This window comes from Tachysurus vachellii, chromosome 26 (genome assembly GCF_030014155.1).
Source record: "Tachysurus vachellii isolate PV-2020 chromosome 26, HZAU_Pvac_v1, whole genome shotgun sequence".
In the NCBI taxonomy this organism is placed as follows: domain Eukaryota; kingdom Metazoa; phylum Chordata; class Actinopteri; order Siluriformes; family Bagridae; genus Tachysurus; species Tachysurus vachellii.
The window spans coordinates 5,109,345-5,133,158 of record NC_083485.1 but is presented as its reverse complement, the minus strand read 5'-3'; the positions used below and the strand labels follow the sequence as shown (position 1 = coordinate 5,133,158).

The 23,814-nt window shown below is 39.9% G+C and overlaps 3 protein-coding genes and 1 non-coding gene across 4 annotated transcripts; 1 reads left to right on the top strand and 3 right to left on the bottom strand.

The window, feature by feature from the left end:
* The first annotated feature begins 73 nt into the window (after positions 1–73).
* Positions 74–3,164, top strand: pex12 (peroxisomal biogenesis factor 12). The gene is made up of 3 exons (XM_060862420.1): positions 74–333; positions 1,006–1,541; positions 2,041–3,164. Exons 1-3 carry the CDS (start codon positions 211–213, stop codon positions 2,429–2,431), a joined length of 1,050 nt encoding a protein of 349 aa, XP_060718403.1. The 5' UTR covers positions 74–210; the 3' UTR covers positions 2,432–3,164.
* Positions 3,165–3,597: 433 nt separating this feature from the next.
* On the bottom strand, positions 3,598–3,693 carry LOC132841446 (Z30 small nucleolar RNA). The gene has a single exon (XR_009647918.1). It is a non-coding gene; the product is annotated as a Z30 small nucleolar RNA (small nucleolar RNA).
* Positions 3,694–5,509: 1,816 nt separating this feature from the next.
* orai2 (ORAI calcium release-activated calcium modulator 2) lies at positions 5,510–9,305 on the bottom strand. The gene is made up of 4 exons (XM_060863219.1): positions 9,169–9,305; positions 8,754–8,799; positions 7,877–8,112; positions 5,510–7,777 (listed from the first exon to the last, which is right to left on the bottom strand). Exons 2-4 carry the CDS (start codon positions 8,788–8,790, stop codon positions 7,208–7,210), a joined length of 843 nt encoding a protein of 280 aa, XP_060719202.1. The 5' UTR covers positions 8,791–8,799; positions 9,169–9,305; the 3' UTR covers positions 5,510–7,207.
* Positions 9,306–10,565: 1,260 nt separating this feature from the next.
* On the bottom strand, positions 10,566–23,550 carry bckdk (branched chain ketoacid dehydrogenase kinase). The gene is made up of 11 exons (XM_060862559.1): positions 23,134–23,550; positions 21,575–21,643; positions 21,327–21,437; positions 20,527–20,574; positions 19,701–19,820; positions 19,511–19,609; positions 16,925–16,998; positions 15,452–15,580; positions 14,191–14,280; positions 13,344–13,499; positions 10,566–12,238 (listed from the first exon to the last, which is right to left on the bottom strand). The coding sequence occupies exons 1-11, from the start codon at positions 23,377–23,379 to the stop codon at positions 12,094–12,096; spliced, it is 1,287 nt and encodes a 428-aa protein (XP_060718542.1). The 5' UTR covers positions 23,380–23,550; the 3' UTR covers positions 10,566–12,093.
* Between the last annotated feature and the right edge of the window lie 264 nt (positions 23,551–23,814).

The window sequence follows — 23,814 nt, the reverse complement described above, 5'->3', positions numbered from 1 at the left end:
ATCCGGAACTGATTTTACACAGCGTTTGGGGTCAACACGGATCGATTATAATGTAGCACTGGGAATTGGCATGTTTATACTAGTGTAAATATAGTTGAGTGTGGAATCGCTAAAGTATATATAAGTATATAATATACGTTTGTGCGGGTTGTTTGATCCGCTGTTTTCTTGCTAATTAAAGTATATGTGTATACTGTTAAAGACACCACGATGGCTGAACGAGGAGCACATTTAACCACAGCAGCAGGTGAAGGAAGACCCTCGATTTTTGAAGTTTTAGCTCAAGACTCATTGATGAGTGCCGTTAAACCTGCACTGCAGCACACAGCTAAAGTAAGCAACTGAAAAAAGCATCCTTCTGTTCTTGCTGAAAAGCAATTGCTTCCAGTAATCAGACTGCCAAAGTCATCTTATTTGTCTATTGTTTCATGTCTGTGTAAAATGTGTGATGTTTTTATTTAATAACAGCTGCTTTATACATGTTTTTGGCAGTATTTACACTCACTGGACACTGGAACACCTGTACAGCTGCAGTATACACGTCATTCTTAGTTATCTTCTCATTCTTAGCTAACTTTTACCAGGGCATGTGGGAGAAGAGTGGTTAAGTTGTTGGGCTAAACTTCTGCATGTGGATGTGGGATTCGAACTCACAACCTTTTCTAGGTTGAGTTCGAATCCCACGTCTACTAAGCCACCACAGTTGGGCCCCTGATCAAGTCCCATGGTGGACGTGTGATTTGAACTTACAACCTTCCTAGCCCCTTCCTAAACCCTTTAATATGAATGATTTGAAATTATGGGTTTAAAGTAAACCCTACATCATTCTGCTCGATAAATGATAAAATTAGCAATTAGATCTTTTATGTCCATTTAATTCAGTAAAAGTTTATTCATCAGTAAAAAAAATAAAAATATGCATTCATTGACTTTGCTCCTGCTTTTTGAACAGCTATGAATCACATTAACCTGTGATTATTGCTTTTTATATCATGCATTTTGTAGATTCTGGCTGAATCCAACCCTGCTCGTTATGGCATCCTGTGGAGGAAATTCGATGAGATCTATGCTGTCCTTGACCTTCTGTTGCAGCACCACTTCCTGCTACGTACCAGTGCCTCCTTTTCTGAGAACTTCTATGGGCTCAAGCGCGCGGGCCCGGACGACAGCAGACTGGCGCATCGTGGCCTCGGCCGCAGGAGACATGTGCGCTCTCTGCTTCTCCTTGTGCTCCTCCCATACCTCCGAAACAAACTCGAGAAGGTGCTGGCTCGTCAGAGAGACGAGGACGACTTCTCGATACGGATGCCCCAGTCCCTTGCTCAGAAGATGTCCAGAGCCTTCCTGGCTGCCTATCCTTACGTCTGTATGGCGTGGGATGGCTGGAGTTTTTGCCATCAATTGCTGTACATTTTTGCCAAGGCACGCACACATTCACCCCTGCTATGGCTGGCGGGAGTCAAGTTGTCCCATCTGACTGCTCAGGACATCCGCAACTTAGATTACAAGCCAGAGGGACGATCATTGAGCTCTAGTCAAAGGTAAGCAAAACATGTAAAGCACTTAGCATCCTCTAAACAGCGTATTTTAGGGTTGTTATAGTGTTTGCACTCAAGGGAAAAAAAATCCACTCATGTATAGTGATCATTATCAAACAATGTGAATTTGATTTAACAATTTCCTACATTACCCATAATGCTGTCTAACTACCTGCTGAGACTCTTTCATGATGACATCACTCATGACTTGGCTTTTAAAGTGAAATGGTGGAACGAGACAGATTGGCTGACCGTGTCACTTATTTCTGGCCCAGAAAAAAAAACCCTAAAATGAACAAACTCTCAAGATTTAAATCACGGCCACTTTGCAAAACGTATCCTTTTTTTTTCCAGAGTGAAATTACATGATTAATAATTGCATGGATCTAGAAACATTAATAAAATTACAAAGTGCACCTTTCATGTAATCTTGAGCATATCGCTCTGGAATTGTCTTGCATGCTGATATTGAATAAACACAATATCTTTTTATTTTCCTCAGCTTTGGAGGGCGGCTGCAGGGGGTCTTTTCCACCGTGCTTGGCAGTGTAGCCGTATCCCTCTCCACCAGTCTGTCTATGGGTGTGTTTTTCCTGCAGTTCTTGGATTGGTGGTACTCCTCAGAGAACCAGACCACTATGAAGTCCCTTACCTCTCTCCCTACACCTCCACCCCCGCTTCACCTGGAGGACCAAGATGCCGCACTGGCACTCGATAAAGTGTGTCCGCTTTGCAGGAAAGTGCGCAGTAACGACACGGCCTTGGCCACGTCTGGCTACGTTTTCTGTTACCGCTGCATTTATACGTACGTGAGAACTAATCACAAATGTCCGCTAACAGGTTACCCATCTGAACTACAACACTTAATTAAGATCTATTCTCCAGATGCTTAGAACTGATCATATGACCATGCGACCATGCATGCTGGGAAATGACTCACTTTAGTTTCTTTTTTAGTGAGTCAGATCATTTGACTCAACTTGTGTAATGAGGTTTTTTTTTTTTTAAATACCATTTAAGGATTGTAATTATGACCAATAATCGTCCTTCTTTGGCTAATTATGACCGATATTGCTTATTGAAATAATTTTTAATGAACTCTACACATGCAATTCTTATATGCTAACTGACAAAACCATTCAGCATCCCTGCACTGTGCAGCGTGTGTGGATTTATGTCCATTTATCCTGACAACTGATCACACCCCGTGATCCACTCGTCTCACACGCAGGAGTCGACTCGGAAAAGTGGCGAATCAAGAGAGTCGACACGTTTGAAGCGAGGTGAACAGTGCTGGCTTTGATACGCTGTTAATTTACCGTTTTAGAATTTCATTGCTTTTCCTATTTTAAATACATTTTCTGAACATTATAGTGCTAAAAAATACCTTGTGCATCATCTGTTTATAGATTAAAGTCAGGAATCTATTGAATTCACTGAATCGACACTTGAGTTAAAAGTCTAATTCTCTCCATTCAGTTTCTTTTGTTTTCTTACATCCTTATTTTTGTTTTTAATAAAAAAAAAGTTGTGCAAATTGTGCCGGAAGTAACAGAGCCACAACAGGAAATTGATTCATTAACTGCCCTAAAGTGTGTATGTGTAACAATAATACAACATACAAAAACACCAACATAACCACTGACTTCTGGAAGGAGTCTCCCATTCCCCCCCCCTCCGCCTCTTGAGTTCACCTGACACACAGTGTAACTATAAAGTGGGTAGAAGTTACTTTCTTTAATAAACGATGGGGGATTGTTGGTTTCCCCTTCCATACTTAAGGCCTGGTGCACATGAAGCAATTATATATAAAAAGAAATCTGAGCTGCAAGCAAGGGGAAAGTAGATCTCACGAACAGAAAGTAATCCAAGTTGGAGGTTCCCACAGCAAGCCTAAATATAGCCGTTTCCAGACCCATTGACCTGCTGCCTCCAGAGGTGCATAGCAAGAGTTTCCCCTGAGAGAACGATACATATTCGCTGAGTCTGGAATACACAAAGAGAAAACGTTGCAGAGAAAGGCAGGAAAGAATTAAAAAAAAAAAATATCACAACACTGCAGCTCAGAGAGAAGATTAGACTCTATCAGACCCTGGTCAGAGACACCTGAAGGTACCAATACCAAGTCAGCCATGTTTCTTTACTCATCATAGCTGCTGAAGAAATAACACCAGTTTTGCACAGCATGCAAAACAAGCACTGAAATTCACAACCAGATTTGTTTAACATGCAAACACAGAAAGGTCCGGAAGATGTCTACTGTCCTCAGAACACATGCAGGTCAAGGCACAGTAGTGGCTGTAAAAAAAAAAAAAAAAAAAATTTACCTGCTTGATAACACTTGCTGCTTCTCAGTAGCACTGAAACAGTGAGATTTTATTACAAGAAGCACCTGCCTTCACTTTTCACCTCATTAAGGTTCATTAGGCTTCACCTGACTATAATTGTATATAGTTAGGATCCTTCTACTCTAGGTCATGGGAGAACTTGAAGCTTATTCCGGGCAGGAGACACACTAGACAAGGTGCCAGGGCACAATCTTACACCCATTCACACATTAGAGACAATTTAGAGATGCTAATCAGCTTCCAGTGTATGCCTATGGAGTGGGGAAGGACTCAAACCCCTAACTGTGGATGTGCAAAAGAAAGTGTTTGATGTAACAAAAATTGAGATATTTTTGTACTCGTTCTTAATGTCAAGCAAATATGTTTGTATGATTTTTTTTTTTAGAACCCATGACTTTATTACCATGATCCCATGCTGCAACATGCAATGTAAGCGGTTATACATTGAGTCAGTCTCAATTAGTATGCACTCAAGTAGTTCAGCCTTGCAGTAAACAGGATTACTACAGATGAATGAAGAAGTTTTCTAATACACTATACACCCTAGTTTACTATGAACTCTGAGAAATGATGACCTAAGACATGGAAGTGTGTATTGTTTGTTCAGTTACTTGTGATTAGGGGGATGTGGTAGCTCTAGGAGAAGTGGTGGTTTAAATGGTTAAGACTCTGGGTTGTTCATCAGAATAACAGGGTTCAATCCCCAGCACTTTTAAGCTGCCACTGTTAAGTAATTGAAAAAAGCCCATAACCCTCCCCTGCTCCATTGGTGCTGTATCATAACTGACCATGTGTGCTGACCCCAGCTTCCTCAGTTGGGATATCTAAAGAAAAGAATTCCACTGTGCAGTATTATATATATATATATATATATATATATATATATATATATATATATATGTATACATACATATCATTAATTCATTAGAGGTTAAGGTGATGGATTATTGATTGTTGCGAGAGATGCAAGTTCAAATCCCTGGTCCACCAAGCAGCCACTCTTGGACATTGAGTGAAGCCCTTAAAGCTCAGTTGTATTACCTATAATTAAAGATTAAATGTAAGTCGCTCTTGATAAGGGTCCTTTGCTCCTGTTGTAGCCTCAAGGTTTGTGTTGGTGTGCTTATGAGATGCTTTTCTGCTCATCATTGTTATACAGTGCTTATATGAGTTACTGCTACCTCGCTGTCTGGCCATCCTCTTCTCTTTAGACCTACTGATGATGGAGTTTACTGGAGTTTTTTTTTTTTTCTGTTGGTTTGGTTTATTTTTGCATCATTCTGTGTAAAATTGATCAATCGTAATGTGAGTTCTGTCTGAAAAACAAAACTAGTCATCTAGGTTTAACCAGGATTAGTATCAAAGCACTTCATCAATAATATAAAAGCACCCACTTTGAGCTGAAAATGAAAGTGAATTTGATCTGGTCTCCTTGGAGACGGAGTTTTTCATGCATACAGAATGACTGCACTTTCACGGCATGCACTGATGACCAAGCGCTAAAAAAATCTGCCAAGTCACCTCATCATATCTGGACTGCTAGTGTCAGTACAAATAAAAAGAATATTTAAAATTTTTATTTATATATATCATTTAGTATATACAAGGTAATTGTGACAGAAAAAAGGTAACAAAAGGTGTTTTTATTTGACATAAATTGACATACGTTTGTTGATTGAACACGAAACAGACATGCAATGCGTCAAGACGTTTGTGTGTGAGAAGAGGACATGTCCGCTTTGAGGACATCTATGGTCAAGAAATACACGACACGTTGTCCACACAGAGTGACTTTTTTTTTTTTATTCTTGTGATGTTTACTGCTGTTTATTTTGGTCTCTTTAGGGCCTTTGGCACTAAGTGGACATCAAGTGATAGGTACGGTTTTAATATCAATGGATAAAGTACACAAATGCTAGTTTGTGCATTGATAAATACCCCACAGTAACATTCTGACATATTTCCGTTGTGTAACAGCTTCCCGTATCGTAATCGCGGTTTGTGAGAAAAGACTCTTCTACTCGTCGTCCGTCACGCTACAAGTGCACTTTCTATGTCTCGTATTTGAGATAAGGCAGGCAGTTGTTGGTCAAAACACTTTGGAATGTCGTCCCTGTGTCTTCATGTTAAGTAAACGGAGCTAAAATGTTCAGGGGAGGCGTGTTGAGCGGGTGACATGAAGATGAGCTCAGTGTTGGTGTTGCTGGGCTCAAAGGTGTCTCTGAAGTAAGAAGTAGAGGCATTTGGGACATGTTCAGTCAGTCAATATATGAAGCTGGGCACAAACATTCAGCCGTTTCCCTAATGTAAACCACCTGTAATACAAACTGACAAACACTGTTTGACATGCACAGACACACACACACATTCAAACCACACTACACCAAGAGTCTGCTCTAGGCTTCAAACTGAATGCTTAAAAATACTGAAATGTGTCAACTGTTAAGAGTTTAAGACTATTAGCATATTGGTTGTTGAAATGGTTCTATAAAATTATTCTAAAGACAAGACAAACACGGACTGTAACTTCTACACATGGTAAGGGTAAAGAGACTCGACTCCTTTGTATTTAAAAAAACTAACAAACAAAAAAAAAAAAAAAAACGTAGAAGACGTAACACTACATTTGCAAAAAAAAAAAAAAAAAAAAAAAAAAAGGCACACATTCATCGTTGTTGCATGTTGGACCCCCTTCAGCTTAAGCCTAGTCAGCTATACTGCTATAAGGCAAACTCCTGCATTTTTTTGTATCCCATAGACATCCTAGGATCAGGTTTGGCATATATATATATATATATATATATATATATAAATAAAAGCAGGGTTGAACAAATAAGTAGCCCACGACAAGTGCATTTCATATTCATTGTTTGGGGATCTTAGCTTATATTGAGATACATGAAATAAATAGTTCACGTGCAATCTTAAAGCATTGGCCAGCGACCGAGGGAGTCAGGATGACAGAGGGTATAAAGACGTGCGCTTCTCATTATGTTTGTATGAAGTTATTATATGTCCCCTGTATAAACGCCACACAGCCAGCAAAAGGGGAACTAAAGAGTGAAATATAAATACTCCTGTTAAGCCATAATTGGTTCTTGGAGCATGGCAACAGAAGATGGCAAAGTCTTAATCTCATTAGAAAAAAAAGCCCTTGGTGCAATTCTGTAAACAGGCCATATGTTTAAGAGTTGTTGCGTTTGTTTAAAAAAAAAAATGCAGGAATATAATTTGACAACGAGCAAAGTTAAAGGTGCATATAGACGTAAAGAGAGAGTGACCACCAAGAAGCAAGAACAAAACCAAAAATATCCCTGAAGATCACACGGCTTGTAGGCCGCGCTCATGGCCATCTAGCTGCACCTTGATCTTGTGCAGCTCTTCGATCTCCTGGTCATGGCGCTTGGTCTTGTGGCGTACCAGTGTGCGATAGAAATGCACAGTGAATATGACGAAGATGATCCCCACAGGCACCATGATGATAGTGGAGGCGAGTGCAGCCTGCCAGCCGCTGTGGCCCGGCTCAGGGACTGGCACCGTTGCCACAGGCCCTGTCACCACCCCCGGTTTAGGAAACATCCCAGAGTCCACAGGCAGGAACTTGATCCAGCACAGCAGCACGACCTCGGCGAGGAAGAGCAAGATGCCGAGCGCCGTAGAGAAGCCCCAGGCGAGCTCAATGTAGTAGTGCATGCGCTCGTGTGGCGACTCGCACACAGAGTTCAGGTTGTGGATGTTGCTCACCGCCTCCACGTTGGGCAGGATGCACGTGCTGACGAGCAGCGCAAACAGGTGAACAGCCACCAGCACTGTGGTGCACACGCTGAAGCCCACCAGAAGAGCACGTGGGTAGTTGTACTGCACCTCCAGCTGCACCTCCACCATGGCTACCTGCAGGGGGGTACGGAACATTTCAGGGAAAGTTTTCTTGACTAACACTTTCCTTAATATTAGATGAATCTAGCTAATCCATCACGCATGCTTACTGACCATGGCGAAGCCAGAGAGCAAAGCGGATGTGCGGCTAGACGCTTTGAGCTTGGCCCTGCTCAGATAGAGCTTCCTCCAGGACAGCGCCTGCACTGAGTGATGGTTGGAGGTCACCAGCTCGAGATAACTGCGCCGGACCCAGTCCCGATAATCCATCCCTCCACCATCCTGAAGCCGATCGGACATCCCGGCTGTGGACGAGGCCACGGGAACGTTGAGTTCGCTGTTCATAGCCACTACGCAGAATAGACAAACATGTAGAATCACACTTGCCTTACGCTGTAAGCTACCATTTTGTGAATAAAACCGCAAAATACAATTGACAGTTCATGACGTCCAATTATCCGACATACATATTACTCTGGAAATGGCTGGTTTTCATTCCAACCAAGCAGAAGCCACACCTTATTACATGGTCTACTAAAAGCCAAGATCAACTGATTAAACAGAGGAAATCAGCTCCTGCTTGAATTGACTGCACCAGCCCTTTCATGGATTTCCGGACTTCCTCGGTCTAGCAGCTTGATTTGAGCCATTTATCACTGATGTTTGATACAGCAGGTGTGTCACTTGTGTGTAAAAGGCGCACACACACACACACACACAAAATAACCACTCTGAACAGGAAGCATTTTGGCATAATTTTAATTCTATTATCTTAGGCTGCAGTTCCCATTTTAACCACTAGGCGTAACAGCAACAATAATATTAATATTAATAATAAACCTACTACTAGTATTCAAATAATAATAATAATAATAATAATAATAATAATAATAATAATAACCTACTAGTAGTATTCAAAATGGTTAAAGCTTTAAATGACCTCATGTGGTTATTAGAAGACTGGACAATGTTTGTAAAGGCTGATACTTACACGGTTGGGTTTCCCCGCCTTTATGGATAGTGTTCATTGCACATCTCTGAGAAAAAAAAACCCTCAAATGAACTCGTTATGAAGCACAAACAGGGATATTATCAAACATTTACCCTGTTGTCAAAGCATAAACAAACAAACAAACAAACGGAGGTAAATTGAATACGCTAGTTATCACATGCTAGCTAAATTACACTCTTTATAATATCTGTTGTTTTTTTTTATAGTTTTTGCTTTACAAACAAACAAACAAAAATAAAAAACAAACCGCTTCCTTGAAGTAAATCAGAATTTCCGGGCACAAATTATGAAATTATGAACGCTACGTATCTTCCTAACAAACAGCTATCATAATACGTTCATCTATGTAGTTTACGACACTGTATTTTCCTTTACGACTCACTTACTCACTCACCTTCTGTTGCGCTTGTACTGAAAAATATCTCCTCGTTCGCTGTTAGGGTGTAGAAATAAACTGCTTTTTTCTTTTTTTTTATGCAAGACACGCACAGGGTATCTGGTGAAACCGAATCGAGCCGTGATTATTTTTGTTTCCGTCTTTATAGACCCTCCTCTTTTGGGACTCGGCAGGTCACGTGACGAGGCGTTTGTCCGTCTCAGTTGAACAGGAAATCCCCACGCGTTCACGAACGCGCATGCGCGTTAAGCTCTGCATGCTTGTTAGGCAGGTTTCCCCCTGTGGGGAGGGTGGTTTGTTTGGGTGTTTATGCAAGTAAAATGAAGACATTTTATATGCACCCATTAGCTAAACACTGACATGTTCACATTAAGGTCACTGAACTTTTTACCACATACTGACAAACTCCCCTCTTTAGCACATGTGGTAATTGAAAGGTTAAATTGAAATACCTCTACACACATTAACACTGGGTTTGGGGTTAGATGACATTTTAAAGGAATGTTTAGCAAGCATTCTACGCTAGTCCTTAGTGAGATTATTAAAATGATAATACTACATCCTGGACCTGGATAGTACTGGACCTCTCCCTCCATCTTCAATTTTTTTGCACCATGACACTTTAACGCTGGACTTGCACAGCACAGTGCCACTTTATACACCTTATACTACACATAGACACTTTAAGGACAATCATTAAAACCATACGCATTTATGTATATACATTATTTTTCACTTATATTTTTATTTATTTATATATAGTTTATACTTTTTATTTATCTACCTCCTTTTAGTTTTATTTTTTATCCCCAATTGCATTCATGTTTGAATACCAGACAGATGCAAAAGCATTTCACTGCATGTCGTACTGTACGTATATGTGACAAATAAAATTTGATTTCATTTGACATCCTAAAATTAAAGTCTATTTCACCCATCGTGCAGGTTTAGTGGACATCTGACATACAAATGTGTCAAAAATAAACCAATCATCAATTGAATCCATAGCAGACGGAGTAAACAACAGACATTGTGTGGGAAGAATTATCGCCTTGAGGAATTCATGCATTTCGATCAATCATCTTAGAATGTCTTGGAACTGTTTGAAATATGATGAGAAATATTACATCTTTAACATTTCAAAGTATAAACAAAAGGATCCAGGCCTCAAGGCTGGAAAGACGGCAGTCAGATTTTAAAAATTGATCTACTCCTTATGTGGAAAGTTTGTAGAATTGAATTCTTCCGAATGTTGAACTTCTAGATACGAAGCAAATACCTCCAGTGTTGGTCTATTTTACACCACGGTGCTTTTGATTTAAGAAGTTGGGATTAATACTGTATGTTATATATTAATCTACACATGGAGTCATCATGTAAACGTTGACATGGTATTGTTTCTTAGGAACATCATAATTTTTATTAACTTAAATAGACAGAAACATAACCAAAGGCTGCCAGGAGGAGGACGGTTTAGATCGGTTAAAACACATCACGTTAGTGATAACAGGAACTCATTTGGACATTCCCCAACGTTCACTAGAACTGTAAATGGTCTTATGACATCATAAAAAAATATTTTGTCTAGAAGAAGAACGAAACACAGACATTGACTTGAAGTCCGAACGATACCCCTGTTCCATGTGATTATTTTCCTTTAATGATGTCCCCCTGCATTTCAGTGTTTTCTTCCGTACTTGAAATATATCTGAAAAGTTAGCGATGGGGGAAAAAAAAAAAAAAAAAACTACAGGTGAGGCAGATGGTTGCTCAATTGGGATTGTTTTATAATGCTCATAAACTATGCAGATTTGGCATCTATAGAGAAAAAAACAAAAACAAAAACAAAACAGCAACAAAAATGTAATAAAATGATCCCATCCTTGACTTGACATCATTCTAGAAACCTCACACCATCATTTGGCCATGTGCAGATTAGTCCATTTGCTTTGTATACAATAATGAAATATGTAGGTTCGTTAGTAATACTAGTCTTTACCCTGTAGAGAGGGGGGGTAAAAAAAATAAAAAATAAAATAAAATAAATAAACAAATACAAACTCCAGTCCTTCAAAATGCATGCTCTGACTAATATAACTTTTACTGAGGCCATTTCTCAGAAAAACAAAACTTCCTTCATATGTTCAAATCTGTTATACCCTAGATAGGTTTCCAGTGGTGTTAATACCTACTGTGATTACTGCCATTATATTTAACCTAAACCTGAAACGCCGAAAAAATACGTCCTATATTTCACAAGTGACTACTGGAACGTGAGTTGAAGGAGGCCACATGTACGAGGGGACATCTAAAGAAGAACATCTTCAAATATGAATAAAATGTTACTTCAATATACCTTTAATAGTCGAAAACCTGGAGAGAGTGACAAACAGGACACACACAAAGAAACATTTCTTTTTTTAAAACATTCTCCGATCTGTTTTGTACATAAAATCAAAACCTCGTTTTCTGTGGAGGGAAAAATACGTGACTTTTTTTTAAAACACTAATGATTCCATACTGGGCCATCCGGACAAGTTGTTTCTGTAAGGCAGTTAATACCATTAAATTCTGCATCTGTGCCCGAGAGCACAGTCACTCATAACCTCTATGGGAAGCCTTTCGCTCAGCGTCAAAAAGCTCCTAAACCCATCACGAGTTCAATTCTTATTCTAAGTCTAATCTCCATATTACAGAAGAATATCCCTTCAGTAACTTCAGTGTCTTCTCAAACTCTTTTCAAGCCTTTTTCCCCCCTTTGTTTTCTTCAGACGCTTTCATGCAAAGAAAAAATAAAAATAAAAAAAAAGGAGAAAAGGACAGGAAGCAATGTCAGTGAAGATATGAACAATGAAGCTTCCAGGCCTTTTTGTGGAAATACGAATGCTCAAGGTAATGGGCAGGATTGTGGCTGTTGCTGAGTCACACTCGAAAGCTCTCTCCTTTCCCGTCGATGTGTCGCAGACGAAGGTAGACGTCGGTGCCGATTCCCTGCATCGACTGGAGGGACAGTGAGCCGCCCAGATATTCAGCGTATGCTCTTGAAGTGGGAAGACCAAAACCAAACCTACAGATGAGAGGTTTAGATTAGATATTTAGAATTGTGTCTAAAACAACTGGTGATATCAGAATGTAAGCGGTGGCCCAAATGACACTACACCAGTGTATCCAAGTGTGTTTAACGTAGAAGTTCTGGAAACCTTATGGACAATTTTGCTCGAACATGGTGTCTAGAGCAGGTCACTTTTTTAAAATGGATGTACATAATATACACAACGAATGTGTTAACAACAACAACATTTTTGTTACAGCTGCCTGCTTCAGTCAGTGCAAAGAATATTTCTTTGGTTTTTAGTTACTTATATTATAGAAATCCTTTATAATAAATCTGGATTTCTCTCTGCTTTATTTCTGCACAAACTATAGAAATCTTTTAAATCTTTTTTTTTTATTTTTTTTATTTGTCCGTTCTTGTGGCATAGTAATAAGAATTACATAAAGAAATGATGGAGTACATGAGAGTACAAATAATCTCCTTAATCAAGAACATGGAGTCTATTTAAGAGATTACATTATGTAAACGCTGGTGAGGTGAGTCAGTGCTGACGAATATCTGCATGCGCGTGTTTCAGATCGAGCTGTGCTTTCACAACGACTCACAGAAAGGGGGCAGTGTTGTCCTGATGATAATATACCAAAGCCCTTGCATTTAAACTGGTCTACGTTAGAACCGAGCGCTCCGACCACTGAGGCAACCTTATGACTAGAATTCAAGAGTCCTGCGGATTTAAACAGCTCCAGTTAACGTTTGCACGATGAACGATTTGTTATTTACATTTACAGCATTTACGACATAACGACACTTATCCAGAGTGACTTTTTTTATTTCAGTTTATACACCTGAGCAATTGAGGGTTAAGAGCCTTGCTCAGGGGCCCTGCAGTGGCAACTTAGTGGACCTGGGATTCGAACCAATGACCTTCCGACCAGTAGTCAAACGCCACCTTAACCACTGAGCTACCACATCCCACGGTATGTTATGGTGTCGGAAACGTAAACTGAAGTCACAGCGCAGAGAAGGCGACTGCGCAACACAGGAAAAGGAAGTCCCATGAGGAAGGAAATGGAAAGAAGCAACAGTGAACAACACTGTAATCAGCTTTCTCGCTCACCCATGCATGGGGCCTGACTGAGGGCCGCTGTTGGTCATGGTGTTGAAGAGGTTGCTCATGCGCGGGTCCTGCGTGCTCTGCTCAGCCGTGCTGAAGTGGTAGTCCATCACTTTATCTATGATGCTGTGGGGGATGCCGCCGCCACGATCCGAGATCCTGCACAAAAACAAGAACAACAGAATCAGAGTCGACTCCAGACTCTTCTATTCACAAAGCACCCGGGTTCAAAGAGTTTCAGAATTCAAGTTTAAAAAAAAAAAAAAAAAAAAGCGCAGTAAAGCTTATAGTTAAAGTCCAGGTGGATCTCCAGCAAAGAGCTGCAACAGGACCAGATGGACTTTATGCTTCATTACTACGGAAGTGCCATAAGTGGTTGAAATGTTGACTAGGTCATGGTCCTTGTGTGCGCTGGTGAAATGTATCCCTCATGCAAACAGATCTTTTACTGTCAGCACTCGACACGGATTGTCAGGGACTGTGCAAACCCGAGTTAATGGACTTCTTTCAACTTAATGACGCCACTCTGCATCCCTTCCCCCAAATAAACCATCTAAAAAGGTTAGATAACAGCCTTGATGCTCAAAAAGTGTCATGCTGGGTCAGGGCAAAAAAAAAAAAAAAAACATACATTAGTTCAGCTTTATTGAGCAACAATCCCAAGAACAAAGGGTTAAAGCATTTTATTCATCTTTCCCTCCAAATGTGCTAAAACGGCAAACAGGTGGCTCAAGTCAAGAAGTTTCAGTTTGTTACCAAGAATGGGTTTTGTTTGCTTTTCAAAAGTAATGGAACAAAAGGTGGGCGCTGCAGCTAACCTGAATGTTCCTTCAAACACACCCCTACTCACCGTATAACAAAGTCAGTATCGTTGTTGGCGATGGTCACCACCACATCTGGGACGTTGTAAGGAGTGTCCAAGTGGCTCTCCATTGTGGCCCTAGAAAACAGACACAGAGGAAACACTTTTTAACTAGGTTTAAACAAAGCATGAACAAAGTTAACGCAAACATCGTGGCACAATGACACGGGCAAAATTTCACCCGGTTGTTATCCGTGAGGAAAACAAGATCACAGAGCGGATGTGACGGTAGAGGTTAGAACACGGTGTTCGAACACACTGCTTAGTGAATATCCATGCCTTGTGGGAACTTCCAGGAAAGAATAACGACATTTTCACATTTTGACTTCAGAAATATGAAACGTTTGGTGATAAACGTTTTTGTTTTTAATAAAAAGACACGTTTTGTTCCAAACACGATGACTAGGACATTCCTTCTTGGCAGAAAAACGTGCCAAGACATTCTTCAGTCGTCTTCTTAAGCGAGTGTCTATTTGTTGTTCTAGTAGGAAGTGTGTGTGTGTGTGTGTGTGTGTATATAATATGCACAAAACAAGTCATTCCTGACTCATGCAGGGAAAAAAAAAAGTCTGTTCCCATGTTAAATTGCAGCATGTGACAAAGTGCTGATGCTAGTAACAAATAGCAAATGAAAAACCTTACAGAAAAAGTCAAGCCAATTATTCTTTTTGTTGTTAAAACATCTTGGATTAGAAATAAACTAATTAAAAATCTAAAATGTTGTTATATAACCGGTAATGAATGACATGACTCGGTTGTACTTTAAGCAAAAGGTTTTGGAACAAGATCATAACATGATGCAGCTGATCCATGCAAGAATCAGTCGGTAAAAGAGACGACGGGAAAGTAAATCTATTATGCGGACATGGAAGCCAACAATGGATCGCTTGTGCTGTCTGTCCTGGTCAGATAAAAAGGAACACGGCTATTAGGGTCATGAGGCAGAGGAAGAGGAAATGTGAGCTCAGCAATACATTCTTCATCAGAATATACAACACAAACATAACTGACTTTTTAGATCACACACGTTTTGTATACCAGTTGTCTAGATTGTCTAAACTAGTCAATATTATTAAATGTAAATGTCAGGTTTCAGTTTGAGTTATAGCTCATAACATCAAGACCACAGAAAGTTCATTCCAGAAATGTCTATTTTGGGGCTTTTTAACCAAAATGTTTAGGAACAAATTTGCATTTTTGTGCCACAGTACATGAACCGTTAGATTAGGAGTATTGATCATGGTGTTACCTCATGGCATTTTTTAGCAGCTCGGGCAGGATGTAGTCCAGGGGAAGAAGGATGAACGGGAAGCGGGCAGCCACATGACCGTTGATCCGAACGCGTGGAGAACTTCCATACTGGTGCTCACACAGTCGCCTGTGAGACAGAGGCGTTCACAGGGGTCGTTAGGATTGAGGATTTACCCCAAACCACACAATTATCCCACAGCAAGAACATTTTAAAAGCATTTGCATATGGAAAAACATTAACTAAAAAACATTAACTAAAAAAAATGCTAATTCAAATTTAGTACTTTGAATGAAATGCTATCAAGTCTACACAGACACTGAAAATACTAGTTTCTGTTTGGTTGATTGTCCCAGCACAACCCTAGCATCAACATGCTTTAATGTAACCATGGCAACAAGCACAAATTAGTTTAGGTCCGGATTTCACTTCTAAGAAGATTTCCATAATATAAATAAACCGGGGGGGCACGATGGCTTAGTGGTTAGCACGTTCGCCTCACACCTCCAGGGTTGGGGGTTCGATTCCCGCCTCTGCCTTGTGTGTGTCCTCCGGGTACTCTGGTTTCCTCCCCCGGTCCAAAGACATGCATGGTAGGTTGATTGGCATCTCTGGAAAATTGTCCCTAGTGTGTGATTGCGTGAGTGAATGAGTGTGTGTGCCCTGCGATGGGTTGGCACTCCGTCCAGGGTGTATCCTGCCTTGATGCCCGATGACGCCTGAGATCGGCACAGGCTCCCCGTGACCCGAGGTAGTTCGGATAAGCGGTAGAAGATGAATGAATGAAATAAACCGGGTGGATAACTGATTTATGGATAACTGATCAATTTATGAAAGTTATGATTTATGAAATTTATTTATTTATTAAGCAGCACACACGGCAGTGAACCAGCTTCCTACTTCAGAGGAGTTTCTTGGATTCAAACACTAACAATTATTCCTAGGTTATTTCCTCCTTGCTTTCAATCATGAAAAGAATGGGACAGTAACAAGTTCATAATCTGGAGAAGATGAACAGAATATTTGTGAGCACCATTCCCCTTACCTCTAATGGTATGCTTCCTTTACTTGTTGGTGTTCTGTTCTCGGGTCATTCTCTTTGCGGAGATGCTGAATGATCGGTTTGTTGCAACACAGTGACCGTTTTAGTCTAGCTAAAAGCCTACAGAAAACTATGCAGCTGAAGGGCTTGTGTAAAAACAGCTATGATGAACCCTACAAACTCCAGTGCTTTAGTATTTAGGCAATGTTGATTTGAACTGATAAATGCTCTGTGACCTGTTCTATTTTTGGATCATTCATAAACAAACCATATCCCCCACCCTGACCAATCGAACGCAAGAACACTGTCCACCTGGTATGAACTTTAAAAGTTTGTTCTTTTGCGTTGAACTTTAGGTTGCTCCTTAATCGGATCAACACTCGTACAATGCAAATACAGGCGTGAGATAAAAGATAAAGAGACAGACTCACCTTGCAAAGTCTACCCACTTCTCAATGATCTTTTTAGGGGACAGACGTCTGCAGACAATGCCCACGTAGTCCGGCTAAAGAAAGCAAAAGAAGAGTCCAAATAATAGCATTGTTAGAAAGAAAGATTTATAAGTCGATTAAAACTGAATTGAATAAATTAAAAAAAAAAAAAAAAAACCTACACAGTTGTGTTTAATCATTTAAAACAAATTTGGGAAACAAAACAAAACTGCTATTGTAACTTAAAGTCAACCTTCAAATGAACACAATTCTCGTTCACATCCCTGGTTAGATTAGTCTGTATTAATCACTTAAAATACTAAGATTACAGTCAATAATCATCCACTAAAAAGTGTACAGACTTTGACCTGCCTCAAATGTACACAGTGTTTACACACACACAAAAACCTAAGCCAATAACTTTCACCTCCCCCTCTAACAAACAGAAAACACTGAATCACCTCACCAGAGAGAAGTTCACCTGATTTATCGTAAATAAATCAAATCGCCAAAAGATAAAGCAAGTTCTAGTTTTGTTCTGGTTTAAATTTGTTATTTACTTGCAAATACAGTCACAAACCAAAAAACGAAAAAGGGGCATTTCACAATAACGCATGAAACCGATCCTATGGTTAAACTTAGCTAACGTTCATAAGCTCGCTCTTTGATGGCCTTGTTCGAAGTGTGTACATTAAAAACAAATGTCAAAAACAAAAGTTATGACATACAGTAACAACCAGGTGTTATACAAAAATAATTAAATAAATAAAAACAATCAAAGATCAGGTGCAATGCGATGTTACTGTTACTACCCTGTAGTTATTCCTCTTTTAACAGCAATTTGTCAATAATTACAATTTTGTTTACTGATCAAAAGTATGAAGTCTTCGATTTACCCTTTTCCGTTGTGGAACGTTTGTGAAACAAAACAAAGTTAAAAGTTAGCTAGCTTTTCTAATACTGATATAAGCTATAATCAACAAAAGGCGTTACAGATATTGAGCCTCATTCATCAAACTGGATAACAAACAGTTTTATATCATACATCAAGTCTACACAAGAAATTTTGCATTCATAAAATCATAAAAAGAAAAGATTAAAAAAAAGTGCGTCCTACTCGTGCTTCTATACCCCACATATACATTTAAGAAAAATGTATACAAATTAACACATTAACTTATGTAAAACTTGACTGACTTCAAGTCATATATATTTTGTCTGTATTATACTTTTAAATACACAATATACTGTCAAGTTTACATTTCTCATTTTAGCAGATGCTTTTATCCTTTGGAGTCTTTTTTAAAACTCACTCATGCTAGTTATTTGCATTAATTAAAAATTAAAAAAAAGAAAAGAATAAAGCAAGGCATTTAAATAAAACATTAGATATTATAAGATTTACCACTTGCTTATTATTATTATTATTATTATTACTACCATTGGCACCAGAATTATTAGTTTTTGGCAAAGTAGTGAGTCAAAATAACTTCTGTCCCAGAAAACTGTCAGGAACCTGCTCAGCACATTACCGGTGTTAAACCTTCATTAGTACGAAACTCAACATTTCTGAAATGTTTGCAGAAACCAAACCCAAGATTAACTCAGATTTACGTTTACATGCAAATTTACTGTCTTTAATATGTAAAGGCAAATTTCCAGAGGAATGTGTTCACAACCTCATCACCCACTACACTGAGCATTCCACCCTTCTGTAAATATTCCCTTAATCCCGAGATAATCTGACGTTGCAGGTCTAAAGATCCAACCTAAATGTCTTCCGTCAACTCAATCCTGCTTTATCTATAGCCCTATTTGGACGGGATTAGTTTTATGTGGGGACGTAAAAAAAAAAAAAAAAAATTTAAAGTAATTATTACCAGAGCTTCTCAGCGATTTTAGTCCCGTCCGAATGTGCCATCTCGGTAATCATTACGGACAATGTCAGTAAAGATTATGGCGACTTTTACCTTCTGTAAAAAGGTCCGGAAAAAATACCTCAGGTAATACTAATCCCGTCCGAATAGACCCGCTGTAAATATGTACGGTAAAATTCCGTCATTTCCTGTTTAAAAGTGGTTTTTGGCGCGTTTTGCAAGCATGGAGGCGCCATGTTGTCTGTTTGTGCACGTGATAACAGGAAGCAACGTCATACGCACATGACGACAAGGAGGTTACTGTGGTGCGTAAAGCGAGTTACCCCTCCCACTTCTGCTAGTTTTACTGAGAGGTCTTGTCCCGTGCGAATTGGCTAATTAATATTACAGACGTCCTGAGGTAAAATTGCATTACTCCACGTCCCCACGTAAAACTAATCCCGTCCGAATAGGGTTTATGACTGTCTAACCAAGAGATTACAGAGTAAGATATAAAGTAAGAGGTGCATGTGCTACAGAAAACGTTTACAGTTCAGACACGCCCAATATCTTCACAAATATGGTATACAAGTCACCGCAAAAGGCCATTTATATTTAGATGTCGCATTTTGGTCATGAAAGGATGTATTAGTTAACACTATGTGATAACTCTTAGGGTTTGGGGTTTTGCAATGATGTGAAATTAAAATGATGGAGCAAAGAAACATACATTTTCTTCATGCAGGGCGAGATGGTGTGTGGCCAGCATGCGAATGCCCAGACGAGACGTCAGCGTCGTGTCCAGGAAATTACGAACCAGCGTCTCATCCTAAGATGAATAAAACAGGTTAAAAAACGACTATCGTTACGCTTTTGTCGAAGAGCAGTAAAAGAATGGCACTAGACGGACGCTTCCATACCTGAATGTGTTTACGACACTCCCTAAATCCTTCTGCGAGCATGGTGACCACGTCTTTATGATCGTCGAGGAGCTGCTGAACGAGCTTGCTGTAGCCAGCTTCTGTGTCTTGGTCTTTAATCTGTATTGACAAAACAAGAGAAATTATTCCATGTAAAAACAGAACCAAAAACTGACACAAGAAATGCTGAAAATTTCATTACTCAGTTGTTCCTAAATCCTAAATTAACCCCTGACAATGCGTTCTAATACAAATAAACAAAGCAAAAAACAACCAACACTGTGGACAAACAGTATTGATGAAAAACAAAGAGGTTAGAAAAAAAGCTACCTCTGATAAGATGGAGGCCAAATAAAACAACTGTTCGAAGCTTTAAACAGGATGTATTGGAAAACCAGTTGTTTTCCCAACGTTTCAGGAAATGCAAACTTGAGTTTAAAACGTGCTCCCAGTTAAAACGTGCTAATTTAAAACACTGGAGCTTGTGTTTTGTTAAGAGACGGGACATGGCAAATAATTGTTTTCAGAAAGCTGTGAAGTCTTCTTACGCAACATATCCACCAAACTCAGAACCTTGTGTACGCTTCATTATGACATCCATTAGTTACATTATGACTAAAAGCTGTTCTGTGCATTGTGCAACATTGAAAAATCTCCCAATGAGTCAGCACTTTGCAACACGGGATTAGTTTCTGTTCTGTCCTTACGGTTAACCCATGTTCCTCTCTCTGGTCACAGTGATTCAGACACGTTAGTAGTTATAGAGTAGCTAAAAGCAGCCTGGTGAACTTGACTTGACCTTTTTGCAGTGCGAACAGGTACTTACAGCTGGAAAATCACTCAGCATGTGGTAGGCCCGGATATACAGCTCGTGCTGAGGGAAGGACAGACAGAAAGAGAAAGAGAGAAAAACAAGGGGGGGGGGGGTGTTGGGGGTTAGATCAAGATGGCAGCGTTCCAGCAGTGTGCGCACGTGTTTAGTGTTCAATGTTCTCTAGGACTTCCAGGAACCCGAATAAAAGGAATGACGATGTATACATGGGGACTGCTATTTTCAGATCCCATAATCGTTTCATACGTACATACACACGAGAGAGAGAGAGGACATGTGCACACACAGATATTCACAGACACACACACAATCATCCCAATAGCGATTTAGCTCTTTTCCTTCTCACTCACTGAGAGAAGAATGTAGGCTAGAGTTCACTGCAAGGAGAGACTTTCATTGTAAACAAGCTGAAAGGCGGGGTGGAGCCTGGATGCAGAGCTGGCTTCTGCAATGCCTTTTGGCATGTACTAAGGCAGACGGCTAAATAAACTAAATGCGTGTCGTTTTGACCCGACTGATCTGCAAAAAACAAAGTAACAACTCTATATTAAATTAAAGTGCACTGCAGTTTGGTTCAATTTTGTTCAGCTAGCTTCACACACACTACATATGATCAGGGTTAACCTTGACAGAAGTGAAAGTACACACACACACACACACACACACACACACACACACACACACACACAGAGTCCAGTGTGAAGAAATATTTAAGCCTGCTTCACTTCCACATTTAAATCTGTACTGATCGTGAAGGTGCACATAACCTACAACAGGTTTTACTAAACACTCACCACTTGCAGGATGGTGGGGTTACATCCGATAATGAAGGGCAGGCTGCGGAAACCTTTAATGCGGTGAGCAATGCGCACGGGCAGCTCTTTATGTAGGTATTTTGCGCTGCTCTGCAAAACAGCACGTAACATATGATGACCAAGTGCTCCTCGGAAATAGCGGAAGGTTTAAAGTTAAACACCAAAGCATAATGACCAACAAACAGGACTTCAGTTCAAAATAGCTTTTCATTAGAGGTTGCATTTACCAAGATATGGTTTCCATCTGGAGATTTGCCTGCGTAGAGTAAGGTGCCAGGTGTGAGTCTGACGGAAGGCTGAGAAAAGAAAACGATGGGTAGAAACATGATGAAGTCATAATTGTGATAACATAGTGCTTTTGAATGATCGATACTGATTTGTCAAAACAAACAAACAAACAAACAAAAAAAAAAAAAACAACAACTCTGACAGGAATGCTGACTTGTATGGCAGACAGTCCATGTATAAAGGAGATTTCTACGAGGGAGTGTTTCTATAGCTAGATAGTAACTGTACTGTCATGTTCAAAGTCCGCAGATCGAACCGGTCATCTGTTGTTGTTTTGCCGACACCACGTGATGATGATCATGACAAGGGTGTTTATTGCAGCTGTAACAAGTTTCACAGCATTAAATCTACCTATAAACCACTAAAAGGTGTCACCCAGCATTAAACATTGTAATTGTTGGTAAAATAGATATAGTATAAGGAAAACACCACGCTCCAGATCGTGTCGTTATTCAAAAAACGGCATCCTGACATACAATATTTTTGTACATTTTAAAGTTCTGGGTCTTATTCATTATTTACGCACCTTCCTTTCTCACACTGGTCCACTATTGTATATCCTGCACTAATGTACAGTTCATTTTGTCTTTCAGTTGTAATATATGTAAAACTCCAATTCATGTCTTTATTCTTGTTTACATCCAACTGTTTGTTTTTTTTTTGTAAATCTTTACGTTTACACATTATTATTATTTTATAATCATTATTTCTTATATTCATACTTCTTTTCTTTTATTACTATGCACAAACACACCAAGACAAATTGCTCTACGTGTAAACCCTACAGTACCTGGCTATAAACCTGATATGCATTTGTTTTTAGCCCATGCACACAAAAAAAGTTCAAATCTGTGTAGGTTAAAGTACAAAAATCTGATTCAAACTAATACCATGAATGTGTTACAGACAGGATGTTTACATAATCAAACAGCATGTAGAAATAAATAAACAAAGGCTCAGTGCTACTGGTGCCTAAGTTCAGTATGTGGGGAATAAGATACTAGAAATACTAGGGAACAAGAAACTATTAAAACCTTTACTGATATCTCTCTGATATCTTAAGCTCTTATAAACTGAACCAGGGAGCAGAGAGTGGGATTTGGGAACCGGTCCAGGTCTGCTGTCCTTGTCTTGACCTCATAATTAGAAACATTAGACCTGTTTTAACGGGAAGTCGAATGAGGACTAGTGCTGTTGCATTATTATACGCTGTGAATTAAAGAGTGTACATGAATGTTTAGACATCACTGAGTCTGAGCGGTTTAAAGACACGAGCACGATACGTACCGTGTCAAAGGTTTTAGCTAGGAGGCTAGCTAACGGAGAAGGAACCGATAAACATGGAACCGTGGCTAACCTGGAACCGAGGCTAAGCTGGAACCAAGGCTAACCTGGAACCATGGCAGTCTGATTAGCTAATACTAGTTAGTTGACACTGTGCTGCTTGGTAGTGAAGTGGATTCGCTAGTGTTTGTTTATCTTGTTAGTTAACGGTCACCTTTTCCGCACACGCATCAATCGCAGACTGGTTGTAGAAAGATGTAACGGTTTTTGATCTCTCTCTTGCCAGTTCGGTGTAGGTCGACATCGAGGACGTGGAGCGGAATCTTTGGTGAATGCGGTTTTGAACAGCAGGTGTTTTTGTGGCCGATGGGAGCAGCCGGAGGCCGGTCATCCTCGCGGCTCCTCCGCCGCCGCGGCCCAGCAGCAGCTCCGCCGCTCTGAGTGTCGCTCTCCGCCGCATTCTCTTCACCCTTCACCCGATCAGTTCGTTTTGCTGCTTCGCACTTTCCTGCCTCGTAAACATACGCCCAAGCGCGGCCTACCAGCCCATTTAAACCTAGTGTCTATGTGCACAAAGGCACGCACGCACACCTACCTACAGCTTTACCCACGCGGAGACACCAAAAATCGCTCTAACCTGCTTGTTTTGACTAAAAAAGAGACCCATTAGCCAATCAGAGGCCTGAAGCGTCCGGATAACCACGCCCCCTTGGACAATCACGCGTGTTCCGCGTGCACCACAATGAAAACGCACGCCTTTAATCGTTCGATCGTTTCTATGGTGACGGAGACATTAGAAATAAATTTTTAGGTTTTTGTTTCAATTGCATACAATCAATCCATGAAACTCCCTTAAAACTATTTCATCCATAGGATGAGGGATAGGAAATGCAGG

Coding starts and splice junctions, on each gene's coding strand:
- pex12 (XM_060862420.1), top strand. CDS start 211: ATGGCTGAACGAGGAGCACATTTAACCACAGCAGCAGGTGAAGGAAGA. Junction 334..1,005: donor CACTGCAGCACACAGCTAAA/GTAAGCAACTGA, acceptor TGCATTTTGTAG/ATTCTGGCTGAATCCAACCC. Junction 1,542..2,040: donor TCATTGAGCTCTAGTCAAAG/GTAAGCAAAACA, acceptor TATTTTCCTCAG/CTTTGGAGGGCGGCTGCAGG.
- orai2 (XM_060863219.1), bottom strand. CDS start 8,790: ATGAACACTATCCATAAAGGCGGGGAAACCCAACCGT. Junction 8,113..8,753: donor AGGCGGGGAAACCCAACCGT/GTAAGTATCAGC, acceptor TATTCTGCGTAG/TGGCTATGAACAGCGAACTC. Junction 7,778..7,876: donor TGCTCTCTGGCTTCGCCATG/GTCAGTAAGCAT, acceptor ACCCCCCTGCAG/GTAGCCATGGTGGAGGTGCA.
- bckdk (XM_060862559.1), bottom strand. CDS start 23,379: ATGCGGCGGAGAGCGACACTCAGAGCGGCGGAGCTGCTGCTGGGCCGC. Junction 19,610..19,700: donor AGTGTCGTAAACACATTCAG/GTATGGAAGCGT, acceptor TATTCATCTTAG/GATGAGACGCTGGTTCGTAA. Junction 14,281..15,451: donor CTGCTAAAAAATGCCATGAG/GTAACACCATGA, acceptor TCTGTTTTCTAG/GGCCACAATGGAGAGCCACT.